At 38.5% G+C, this 12,577-nt stretch overlaps 1 protein-coding gene across 7 annotated transcripts; it reads right to left on the bottom strand.

The window, feature by feature from the left end:
* Nucleotides 1-1,092: 1,092 nt before the first annotated feature.
* On the bottom strand, nucleotides 1,093-12,096 carry LOC117801490. Of its 7 annotated transcripts, XR_004624062.1 has the most exons (5): nucleotides 11,747-12,096; nucleotides 11,016-11,266; nucleotides 7,113-7,328; nucleotides 3,548-3,616; nucleotides 1,104-2,174 (listed from the first exon to the last, which is right to left on the bottom strand). XR_004624062.1 is itself a non-coding variant. In XM_034656205.1 (4 exons), exons 2-4 carry the CDS (start codon nucleotides 11,211-11,213, stop codon nucleotides 1,824-1,826), a joined length of 765 nt encoding a protein of 254 aa, XP_034512096.1. In that variant the 5' UTR covers nucleotides 11,214-11,226; nucleotides 11,747-12,096; the 3' UTR covers nucleotides 1,104-1,823. The 7 variants fall into 7 exon arrangements, 3 of the variants coding, with proteins under 3 accessions (XP_034512097.1, XP_034512096.1, XP_034512095.1); XM_034656205.1 differs by lacking the exon at nucleotides 3,548-3,616 and having other exon boundaries at nucleotides 11,016-11,226; XM_034656204.1 differs by lacking the exon at nucleotides 3,548-3,616 and having other exon boundaries at nucleotides 1,105-2,174.
* Nucleotides 12,097-12,577: the final 481 nt, after the last annotated feature.

Here is a 12,577-nt window from a genome sequence, read left to right as displayed (position 1 = left end):
GAGAGAAGTGGCTACACACAGGGCATCCTGTTTTGCTGGTGCTGGAGGTGGCAGAGACAGTGTTATTCAAGGTCCAGGATGGTAGCGGCTTCGTTATTAGGATGGTTCTGAAGCCTTGCTCTGAGAGCTATTCTGGAACACTTAGTTTAGAGCCTGTTTCTCCTAATTTTCCAAGCATCTAATAATTCTTAAAAAATTTTTGCTTCTGTTGAAATTAGCTGCAGTAGATTCTGTTGTCTGCAGTAAGAACTCTGATAGAATCACAAAAACCTTAACAAATGGCATCTTTCAGTTTTTTTCCAATCTTGTTGGTCATGTGTATTTCATTATTACTCATATGTCTGAATCATGACTCTTCACATCCTTTAGGGGAGGTCAGATCTGAATGTGATATTATCAGTGCCATAGTTTTGACTCCAATCCAAGTGGCAAACCTATAATGCATCCTCCCCTTCTTTTATCATTCCTTTAATACATTACTGTTACTAACAAGTATTCTGAATAAGTAATTTAAAGCTAAGGTGCCAATTATTAATTTGAATTCACAGAGATATTTTAATTTCCATCTTTATCACATTAAATTATTTGTATGCAAATACGTCTTTTTATCTATGATACTCCCACAGTTAGTTTTCAGGGAGAAATTTTTCATATAATCATTTATAAGGAACTCTAACACTTCTTTGTTATACCAAATACAATATACCAAATACAAATGGCATCATGTCATCCATTGTTGAAGAACGTGATTTGCTAATCCTTCCTCTTTGTTACCTGGCTAAAATCTCCCTACCAATATTATGGGTGTTTACCAAGCATGAAAAAAGTGAAGTATGCTAGTATGAAAATCAGGAAACACTGTTTAATGTTGAATGGGGCAGAAATCTGTCATTTTCAATGGTAAAATCAATTCATAACCTTTCATAAAACAAGAAGTAATCCTCTGAGATACAATAGCATGCTGTTTTTCCTGGTTATATGTGCAGATATTGTCAGAAAACCAAATCAAATCAATATTTACTATTTAGAATTATGTTTTTAATTTAATTTTTATAATAAAAGAAAAATAAATAAGTTAGTGTCTTAGCTTGAGTTACTATAACAAAATGCCACATACTGGATGGCTTAAAACAACAGAAATTTATTTTCTCACATTTCTGGTTGCTGGGAAATTCTAGATCTAGTTGCCAACAGAGTCATTCCTGGTAAGGGCCCTCTTCTTGGCTTGCAGATGACTGTCTTCTTGCGGTATCTTTAATTGACCAGAAGAAATTGAGAGAGAAGGGGAGAGAAAGGGAGAGAACCCTCTGTTCTCTTCCTCTTATAAGAAAGCTAATCTCATGATGAGAGCCCCATGCTCATGAATTTATCTAAACCTTGTTACCTCCCCAAGGCCCCACCTCCAAATACAATCACATTGGAAGATAGAGCTTCAACATATGAATTTGAGGAGGGACACAAACATTCAGTCCCTAGCAGCTAGATTCCAAGGTGCTAATCCTGAAGAAGGTTTTGAATTTATCCCCAGCTGACCAAAATAACTTAAGTCCCTTAGCTTCACTCTGCATTTATTTTCACAATATATTAAATTAAAGTATATTGGTAAATGCACTTCAGTAACAAATGTCTAATTCTTTATTCAACTTTCATAGTTCCAAATGAAATAAATGATCTATTTACATGCATCACTAGACCATCTGGTTCCATGCAAGGACCCAACACAGAATCGACTAATTGTTATCCATGTTTATTCATCGCTCTTAACTCATTTTCTTACAAAGAATGAAAATCTAGGACCTTTAACAAACAAACAATCTTCACCATTAGTTGAAGGCATGATCTCTTGAACTATGTAATAGAACATGACAAAAGAGCCCAGAAAAATATATACCTAAGAAAATTAATTCCTTGTTAACTCCATTGTGCCATTCCCATTTTATTGAGACTGAAAAAGCAGGGCAGAGTATGGATTTTAAAGAGCATTGTGGAATTAGAAACAGTGGTCGGTATACCAGGGATGTGAGTTTGTCACTTAAGCAATAAAGTTCAGTTTGCCAGGGGCACCCCTGTAATCCTTTCTTCTGGGTTATTTCCTCCCCATCTTCCAATCCAGGGTCACCTTCAGTATTTGCCTTCACCAGGATTTCGGAGCTGACATGTAAGCCACCAATATGCTGATGGGGAGGAAAACATACCAAAACACCAGAATAATAAGTAATTTAAACAATCTAATGTTTACTTGAATTAAAATTATAAGCAGAAAAAAACAAAAGCCCAGTATATTACAAAAACACTGTAACTTATCTTTTAGCAAAGACCATGGTGGAAATTATTTGGTGGTTCTCTTAACTTCATGAATAAGAGCCACTCATTATTCAAAGCTACGTCCTACTCAATTTTTACCTTAAACATCCCTTTTCCTAACCACCGGGGCTGATTTGATCCTTCTTTCTAGACACCCCACAACACTCTCCACCTCTTTGTATGTATGATTATTTGTAATTGTGTGCTGTGTGATTGTACAGCCAATACCAAGAACAACAGTGACTTCTCTTGTTTTCTCAGCAGATAAATGGTTCTCAACAAGTATTTGTTAAGTGAAAGAGAGGGACAGGCCTGGAAATTCTTTGTAGAGCACCAATTTACTCAAAGATTTAGGGTTTTTAAATGAAAACAAGAACGGTTGTATCATGATACGAAGTACAAAATTCATGTGCATTTTCAAAATAGAATTGAGAACTTCTCCCAGTGAATGCTTGCTTTCCTCTGTCATTGATGCTATTTCAGAGGAAAATTTAATGATGTATTGATGTGTTGGTTTGGAGTGTGAGGCTCCAGTGATCGGGTAATTGAAGCCAATGAAGTTAGACATTTCATTATGGAAGGAGAAGTGACTTCCTCCTTCCCATGGAGAAAGCAAGAAGAGGCAGAGTAATGAGGTGCAAAGTGTGCCTTAGCAAGTTATTTTAATGCCTCAGATTTTCCAACTGTAAAATGAAAGCATGAGATTGGATGTTCTCCAATGGCCCCCGAATCTCTGAAATTCTGTTGTGCATAAACTCTCAGGGTTTTTTTTTTTTTTTTTTTTTGGCCTACCATTATTCTTACTCCTGCAAAGGGGAAAAAAGTAGGGGAAAAAAGGTCATGATATTTCTTTTTCCTTTCTTAAGCCTCTAAGTGTTTCATTTGTCTTTTGAATGACACCTTTAAACACTGTGTAGTTGCGTTTCTTTCCCTCTTTATGAACTTGTAATCCCATTCATATGTCTAAAGGAGAAAGAAAAGTAGATCAATATCAAACCACAGAAGTACGTTTTTATGGATCAGCCACTCAGATATTATCAGCTGAGATGTATACATACTTCATCATCACAACCAGATGTAATGGAAAATATTGACTTCAAACACTACGTGGAAAGAGGGAGAGAATTTTGTAACATCCGTCCTGCTATCTCATCTGTTCATACTCTCTTTCTTTCTTTGGGCTTGACATATTATCTTTACATCAGAAAGTTTTGCAAGACCATGAATGTAGTAATTACTGTACCATTAATGCAATGTCTCAGGGGTAGTTAGATTAAACAGCAGCTATGCCTCTGTACCAAGCAAAGATTATCTGAATGCAAATAAAAGAGAATAAGTCGATGTCAGTGTGGTGCCAAGTACTGATAAAAAATAAGTGGTTGATATTGCAAGCAAAGGAAACTAACATAAAACAGCAATTATAGTTTTCCAAGTCTGTGCATACTGCCTCATGATTGCTTGATTCAGTAAAGCTCTATGAAAAGAAAGACTTGTTTTGTTCTATTATAACCAAATGCATTTGTCTTATAACCAAACACAGTTAATATATATTGGCTACAAATGGCTTTAAGGTATCAGTACTGCCTATGTTGTGCTTTTTTGTTAATAATAATAAAAATGCCTGCCAAAACCCACTATGATAGACCTTGTGCACGACCTAAAGGCTGGCAAAATAAGAAATTACAATCAGAGCTCCTAAATTCAAAAATCAGGCAACTTGTAGTGTAGTAAGTCTATTAGAGACAGGAACTCTGGTGCACCGCTGGTGGGAGTGTAAAGCGGTACAATCACTTGGGAGAGCAATTTGGCAATTATCTAGCAGAGTTGAAAATGCAAACGCCTACAAGCCAGCAATTTCACTCCGAGGTATATACCCTACAAAAACAGGTACATGTGCACAAGAAGCCATGTTTGTAATAGAAAAAGCTGGGGGAGGGGAGCACTAAACGTCATTGATAAGGGAGTAAATAAACTCTGATATATTTAAAAAATGGGATATGATTGATAGGGCAGCTAACATAAAAGTTTTTTATGTATTAAGCTGGATAGATACCATGTTTAGCAAAAAAAAAAAAGGCAAATAACAGAATGCAGCACATGTAATAGACGACTTTTGTCAATTTTAAAATCACAAACAGTAATATAATACTTGGTCTCTGGCTACCCAGTAAACTATAAAAACATGGATTAGAAGGATACCCACCAAATTCCAAAGAGAAGCTGTCTCAGGGGAGAGGGAGAAGGACAGAGGGATGTGGGACTGGGGAGGGATACAAAATACTTCAGTGTTTTCTGTAATACCTTATTCTCCCTTTATGAAGAACAATTTTAGGAACACATATGGCTGACTGTTAATATTAGTTAATTCTGGGGTGAGGACACATGGATGTTTTTATACTATGTTCTTTTCTGTATTAATTGCTTTTCCAATGAAAAAACAAGACTTTGGTCACTTTTGGTCTCTCATGCAGCTGGAATACTGTATTTCTTGAATTTAAGGAACCACGATTCTATATTTAAATTGTTTAATACACTGTATTTTATTCATTTACAATGTTTATACTGAATGAGTAAACTAGGGGCTTTGGAAAGCTTTCCATGGAATTTCGGTTTAATTAGGTCCATTTATATGCTTGGTAAACGTAGGCAAAGTAAAGTTTTAAACATCTGTTTATACAAGGTACACAAACCAGAAAGCATTTTCTTTGGTTTGTCCATATTATCCTTTGCCAACATGAATATTAGCATCAGTTTACAGGATTTTTCCCACTGAGAGATTCAGGGTTAATGTTGCTATGTAAATGCCGCGTGAATCCCATTTTGGAACAATTTATATATCCATACAAAGTGCGGAAATGAGAGACTTTTAGTCCAGCGGGCCTCATTTAAGTATAAACAATGAGAAAATCACTTTTCATGCTGTGGAGTTTTAACCCCCTCTCTCCTGTTTCCTACCTATGCACATTATCCTGTCTGAGCCTCAAGGCCGACGAGGACAGTTACCTGAGACTCTGCAAGCAGCTGGAAGAGGTCAGGGGGATGGGAGGGAGCAGGAAATGAGCTTTGGCCGAACACAGACTTGGGTTCCAATTCTGGCTTTGTCATTGACTCACCGCGGGTCTCAGCAGACTACTGAATTCCAACTGTACAGCAAGGATGAGGGGAGCAGTACCGCACAGACTGGTTGAGGACTGCATGATCCCGTGTGTGGAGGGCAGCACATGAGTGGTGGCCATTATAATTATGGCTGTCATTGCTGTCCCCACCGCAATCTAAAGGGACTGAATCCCTGTTTCCATTCAGCAGATGCAAAACCACTTCCACCTTGAATGGAACTGGGGAAGTCTGTGCTCCTCGGGTGCACCTGCTGCTGCCTTATCAAGGGATAAAGGGCAAGGAGCGGCTGGAGCGCTTGTGGAATATATTATGAACAAGTCTTACCAGAGTTGGTTTTTTTCCTTCTATTTTTTTCTTTGTTTAGTATATGTGCCTCTTTTCTTTCACTTTCTTGTTATTCTTTTAGTTTGTTTTGTTTGTGTTGGTGGGTGGGAGGGTGTTCTGTGTTAAGAAGGCGAAAACATCCCCTTGTCTTTCCATCGCTCCTTTGTTCCTCTTTTTTTTTTTTTTAAGATTTTATTTATTTGACAGAGATAGACAGCCAGCGAGAGAGGAACACAAGCAGGGGGAGTGGGAGAGGAAGAAGCAGGCTCCCAGTGGAGGAGCCTGATGTGGGGCTCGATCCCATAACACCGGGATCACGCCCTGAGCCGAAGGCAGATGCTTAACGACTGAGCCACCCAGGCGCCCCTCCTTTGTTTCTCTGTGTCCACTCATTTTTTTATCCTCCTGGCTCTCACTTTTTCTTTCTGGTGAATATTGCTCTTATTTCAATACAAAGGATCATGTCTTTCATTTACACTTAAGGTTGACAAGCAATCTGATAGATTTGTGTCTCAGATACTTTTTAATAATAGCTTAAATCCATGATCTTTTCCAGAATAAGGGCAATAGTTGTAGTATTTCAATAGTTACTTTTCCAAAATTTGTTTTCAATAGTGTAAGTCCTCAAATAGTCTTTATGAATTGCTTGTCCTGGAATTTTAGTATTGGAGGGGAAGGTAAACGGCTACTTTTATGCAAAAAGCCTTAATTACCTGCCTTTCCAATGCCATGCAGGTGCCCAACTCCTACTTTGAGATTGGCCTTAATTCTGGCTTCAACTCAGGATGACCTACAAGTCATCACCTGTCCTTCTCAAGCCCACAGCAGACCTCACTAAGTGACCACAGCCCCTGGTTGTGACCACCAGTCCTTTCCAAAATAGCCCTCTAGGGAGCAACTAGCAATCTTAGCTGATAAGGAAATGGAGACCTATTTGTCCTCACTGGCTTAAAAATGTTTTGTTTTGTTATTTTTTTCCCAGTTGTAGAAAAGGGAATGGAAAAATGAATCATTTAAAGAAATATTAGGAAAGAAAAATAGGAGATTATGGGTTCTTCTTTAGTTTTCTCTAGTAACCCCAAACATTCAGGACTGTAGAAGCAACTTAAATATGAAATGAAATAATACAGTCATTCACAAGTAGTGTTGGAATGGGCGTTATAATGACTTGGAGAGAGTGAAGGAAGATTATCTTTGTTTTAGAAGATAACAGAAAAGTTATAAAGCCATTTGCTCTTCCCAATGGTCTCCTATGATGTTTTAGATTTATTTTAAGCTAGAAATAAGAAACTATTCATAGCATGATGTCATGCTTCATTTATTTCTGGCCTCAGCGGTTGATCATTCAGGAGACACTCTCATGATACCTTTTTGGACAGCATCAAACTGTGCAGTAGTTTGAGGACCCCGCAAGAGAAATTTAGACGTGACTGAAAGATACTCAGCTCTCCTGACAGGCTCAATTTGCAAAGCGACGCCCAAAGAAGGAATCCAAGATGATCTTGAAGTTTTGAGTGTCGGTATCTTGGGAGAACAGTGGATCCTAATAGACACAGGACAATCCATAGGAGAAAACAGCTGTTCTGTGAGACAGAAAGAGTTCAACTTAAGATTCGTTTTGTCTGAGGGATGTCAAAATGGAGAACATCTTGCGAGTATTTGGCTCTACAGGCTTGGCCTTTGAAAGCCTGTGGATAAAGATTTGGAAATCATTCCTTGAGCAGATGGTGGAAAGGAGCATTGACCCATTTCAACTTTATTTATTATCTGAAAGGTATTTTGAAGGGTGCCAGAAACTGCAGAAAGGCAGATCTGGTTCTCCAGTGAGTTACCAGGATTATGAAGAAATAAGAAAGAGGCAGCTACAAAGTTTTGTATGGGGAAGGGGAGGCAATTTTAAGTGCGAAGCTGGTGGTGAGATGGGATAATGTGCTTGTGTATGTAGAAGTTTGCAACAGATTGAAAAAAAATAGATGCTTATTAGAGTGGGAGAGGGAAATGATGATTATGAGAGGCCTCCTAGGGAGCTGGCATAAATGCACTGATGAGGTAGAAAGGGGTCTGTTTAGACAGCTTGATCCCTTCAGGGTCCATAAGAGCTATACTCCATTTCTGTGTATTCACATTAAATCAACAAGTCGCTGAAAGAAATGATCAGAGAGAACATAATTTGATATTAGACAATGTGTAAAACATTTAATAAAGACATTTCAGCCAGTTCAAAATTTGCTTGAATTTTTCACGTATCTGGACACTACTCCTAGTTGAGAAATAAAAATTGTGTTTATTTTGATGGTAAGGTGACATACCTTGACCAGTGTTCCTTGGCAACTCCAATATTTTACCAAGGACATTTAGCAAACCGGCAATGAAAACACATGGAGATCTGTGAGATTTATTCCAAACCTGGTAAGAATTGTTGTAAATCTAAACCAGGTGATTCCAGCACAATGCAAGTCATTGACCCTCTCAGGCTTCATGCGACTTGAATGTTGAGGAGGTGCTCATACAGTGGTGACTCATACTCGGGGCAGATTATGTTAAATGGACTTTCCTCTTTCACATTTTAGGTACTAGCTACAATTATACCAATGATGAGAGTGATTTCAACTAACTCCAACTGTGGTCAAATATATTTTACCTTGTGACTCAGAGCATGCCCGTGCATGTGCATGCCCACACATAAACTGTAACCAAAGTTTTATGAAACAGTTCTTAATTTCACCATATGTGCTGCACTTTCCTGTTTTCTACTCTATTTCCTTTTCTTAAATTTGTCATGATTCTCTAAATTGATTTCACGGCCCCAAAATAAATCATGACTCAAAGTTTGTAAATCATTGAGATGTACAGTGATATTCTCTTAATTTATGGTCTGCTTCAATCTCTTTTTTTCTTAACGTCTTAGGTACTCTCAGAACTAATAGCCAATTCTGATCCTTAGTCTCACGTGTGAGAAGCTATATTATCTCCCCAACTGTAATGATTGGTTGTACTGAGTGGATATTAGCTTGACAATAGTCGTCCTACATTTATGTGCATTTTTTCTTTGTGTTTAAGACGATATCCTTACCACAGTGGAGTTAGGGCACAAGACAAGAAAACATGAGAATTTATTTACAGGTGGCTTAGTGATTACTGTGATTTAATGCTTACAGATTACTCAGTGAGCATTAAAACATAATGTAATAGAATTATGTTGGTAAAAGAGCTCTAATCCCATAACCTCATCACCTGCCCTGATTACATGTCCATGACCCAGACCTGGCTAATGATACAGTCTAAATACTTGGTTGGTGATTGGTTCAAAAATAGCCTCTTCACCCAGTCGAGTTAATTAGATCCATTCTGGTGACTGTGAGGAAGGAGAAGTTCTTTTCCATCTAAGATTGACTAAAGGTGAGAACTCTGGACCCTGGCAGCCGTGTTTGCCATCAAGAGGGAGCAACCTGCCTGAGAATGGAACCAACACAAAATCAAACAGAGCCAAGGTTTGGAAAGCCTGAGAATCGTCCCTAAGCATATCATTTGAGCCTAAATTTTTGGTTGTACCTGAAGCATGACAGGTCCAATGACTGCCACTTATAATCTTGTGTCCTGATTAAGAACAAGAGAAGTGAAGAAAAATTGGTATCTGTATTTGAGTGGCAGCATCATAGGTGATTTTTATACATTGTTGTTTTTTTTTAATGATTTTTTTATTATATTATGTTAGTCACCATACAGTACATCCCCGGATTCCGATGTAAAGTTCGATGCTTCATTAGTTGCGTATAACACCCAGTGCACCAAGTTTTGTTTTTTTAAATAATGTGGACATGTCAATTTTACAGAGGGTCAAAATAAAAAGGTAGCATTCCTCCAAACGCTCTTTGGAAAGTTGGACTCCAAGTCAATCTTATTTGGAAATAATATTCAAGCTGCCTCTCAAATACTGTACTTGTAAAATGCTGAAAGGATCTAATTTTATAGTTTGACCACAGAGATTTTTCCTCCTTGGTTCCAGCCTCACTGTTTCCATGAACTACAGTCAACAAATACTGGAGCTTTTGTTATCTCCCCAGCAGGCATTTTCCAGAGGGCACTTTCCTGAGTGTTGTGGAGAAATGTAAATAAAAGCACCAAGTGGAATTATTAATGCCTCGAATACACAGAAGCTTGGGGGTAAATGTTTTAACTCAGACTTGGTCCTGGGAATACAGAGGAAGAGCACTCAGCAATAACCAGGTTTCCCCCAGTAGGGGAGCATAGGGTAGAGGAGCAATGCAGGGGTAGGGCAAGAGCCTGTGGTTCCACGGTCATTTTCATGTGTTTGAATGACATATATTTTTAAATTTTTATTTTGTGTAATTACAGATTCATGTGCACTTGTAAAAAATAATACAGAGTGATCACATATACCCTTCTGTAGTCTTTCCCAGTAGTAACATCTTGGATAATAATTACATAATATCACTACCAGGAAATTTACATCCTTCAATTTTATTTTCATCTCTCCAATATTACATGCACTTGTGTGTGTGTATTTAGTTCTGTGCAGATGTTTCATGTGTAGGTTCTTGTAGACTTATAATTACCACCACAGTCAAGACACAGAACCGTTGTATCACAAGGATCTCTCTTATAACCACACCCATCTACCATGCATCCCCCAACCCATGGCAACCACTAATCTGTTCTCTGTCTCTATAATTTTGTCACTTGAGGCATATTTTTAGCATGTTTCTCTTATTCTAGAAACACCTAGAATACGTGAATGTGAAGTTTAGGAAGACACTGAGAACAGGGCTATGCGTTCTACTCTTTTTCACCCTCTCTTTACTTAGAGAAACCTTTTAGCAGTCATCCGTGCAGCCTCTCTGTTAATGGAGAGATGGTGGAGGTCATAGTGTTTAGTAAGTGATAGGGTGGCTCTGTAGTGTTCTAACGTGGTGACCTTCAAACCTCCGCTGTGTCCTATGTTAACTGGAGTTAACAGTTACAACGATCTCACAGAATGATTTGAGGTTAAAATAAAATAATGCATATCAAACGCTGCATGCAGCTAATTAAAGAGAGAACCCCGTAGCACACCACCTTGCACAGTTATCATGCAACCATACAACCAGGATTTTTAGACAGGTATTGCTCCTAGAGATCTGGAATCTTCCTCTCTCAGATTTTAGGTATTGGCCTTAATTTTATTTTCCTACGTCTCACAGAATAAGTTGTATCCTTGTTCTACCTTGTTCTATGGCATTTAGCTCAGGTAAGCCAAATCCTATACTCACCTCTTCTCCAGGCCCCACTTTCTTTAAAGTGATCCACATATGATTTCTTGAGGACTGAACTGGGTCTGTCTTGTTCATGATGTCTTCATCACCTAGCAGAGTGCCTTGCCCATGCTTTGTGCTCAAACATGTTGCAATGGATGACATGCTTTCACATTCCTTAATCTTCATGGTTGTCCTATTCAGAGCACTCACCATTCAGCCACTTTCTCTTAAGTAATGGTACAAAAATGGCCCTTATTAAGCTCTCTCTATAAAAACAAAGGTGACAAGGTGTACCATTTCTGAGCTCCAGCAACAAATGGCAATGTATTGTGTTATTTTGAGCATGAGAAAAAGAAATGGACTTCTGCACAAACGTTTGGAGGTAATGTTATGGAGTAACAGAGGAAATGCTCTATTTCTGGATAGGTTTCTAACCATGTTTATTAAGTCACAGCTAGGTTTTTTGGCTGACTGGTTTGTCAGGTAAACCACTAGATCATTCCATAGGAGCAGTCACTGTAGCTTCAATCATTTCTTCCACGTTAGTTAGAATTAAATCCAAAGAAACAATGCCCCATCTTGCTTCCTGTCCTTTTTGAGAAAAGGAATGATCATGAAACCAACTACAGGACTATCTGATGTCCCCCTCCCACATAAGTGAGACCCTAGCAGAAGCTTAGAAAATTAAGTCCATCTCTGCCCCATCTCCACAAACATTGCCCTAATTCAGGTCACTATCGTCTCACCTGAAAAGCTGGCAGCAGCCTCCTAGCTGGTCTCCAGGTCTCTGTTCGTGCTGACACTCTTCTCCACACTGCTGCTGGAATGGTCTTGCACAAGAAGCAAAAGCCCCAAACGTTGTTTCTTCCTGTGACTACAGCCTGAGCTGTCACATCCTTTTCACCCCTCATTTACTGTGCTCTATCCATTTCAAATGTCTTGTAATACCTCACTGTATTTGTGTTCTATTTCATCCCTTGGTTTTTGAGGAGGTATCCTCTGCCTGAAATAATTTTCATCCAGCTGTAACTTGTCCCTCAGCTTACATGTTACTGGTCGAGAAGGTCTTCCCTGACCCCAAGTGCAGCCCTGCTACTTCTTCTCAGGGCACCTGGACTTCCCCCATTACAACACTCATCATGCTGTGTGGTAATGCTGTTTCCTCGCTGTAAGTTAGGGGTGGGTATAAGTAAGTTAAGGAAGGATTCTATTTCCTTCATCTTTGAAAACTGAAGGAATTGATTGTTAAAATACTGTGACTCATTTTTATATGAGTGAGATGGATGGGGGGGAAATTTTGGTGTAAAACTATAATGTTCTAAAAAGAAATATTCCCATTATAAGTGTTTTTCATACACATGCATTATGCTTCAAATTTTTGTTCCCAAACTGGTTTTAAGAATCCCTTCTGTCATACAAACATTTTGAATATGATGCGAATGATTTCTGCATGCCTTGTGGGCTTTCCTTAGATGGAGTAAGAACTGTGTACTATCTGCAGTCTTTTCAGTCCAATGATAGACTTTCTGTGGTTGGCAGCTGGATGTTTGAACACATTCTTCCTATAGCATGAAGAT

This window comes from Ailuropoda melanoleuca, chromosome 3 (genome assembly GCF_002007445.2).
Source record: "Ailuropoda melanoleuca isolate Jingjing chromosome 3, ASM200744v2, whole genome shotgun sequence".
Taxonomy (NCBI): Eukaryota; Metazoa; Chordata; class Mammalia; order Carnivora; family Ursidae; genus Ailuropoda; species Ailuropoda melanoleuca.
The sequence above is the reverse complement of the archived record's forward strand: the minus strand, read 5'-3'. Positions and strand labels throughout refer to the sequence as shown.

Excerpts from the sequence above, each read along its gene's own strand:
- LOC117801490 (XM_034656205.1), bottom strand. The coding sequence starts at position 11,213 with ATGGTGAGTGCTCTGAATAGGACAACCATGAAGATTAAGGAATGTGAA. Across the intron at positions 7,329-11,015 it reads AAGTGGGGCCTGGAGAAGAG|AACAGCTGTTTTCTCCTATG; the intron begins GTGAGTATAGGA and ends TCTGTCTCACAG. Across the intron at positions 2,175-7,112 it reads GTTTGATGCTGTCCAAAAAG|CATATTGGTGGCTTACATGT; the intron begins GTATCATGAGAG and ends CCTCCCCATCAG.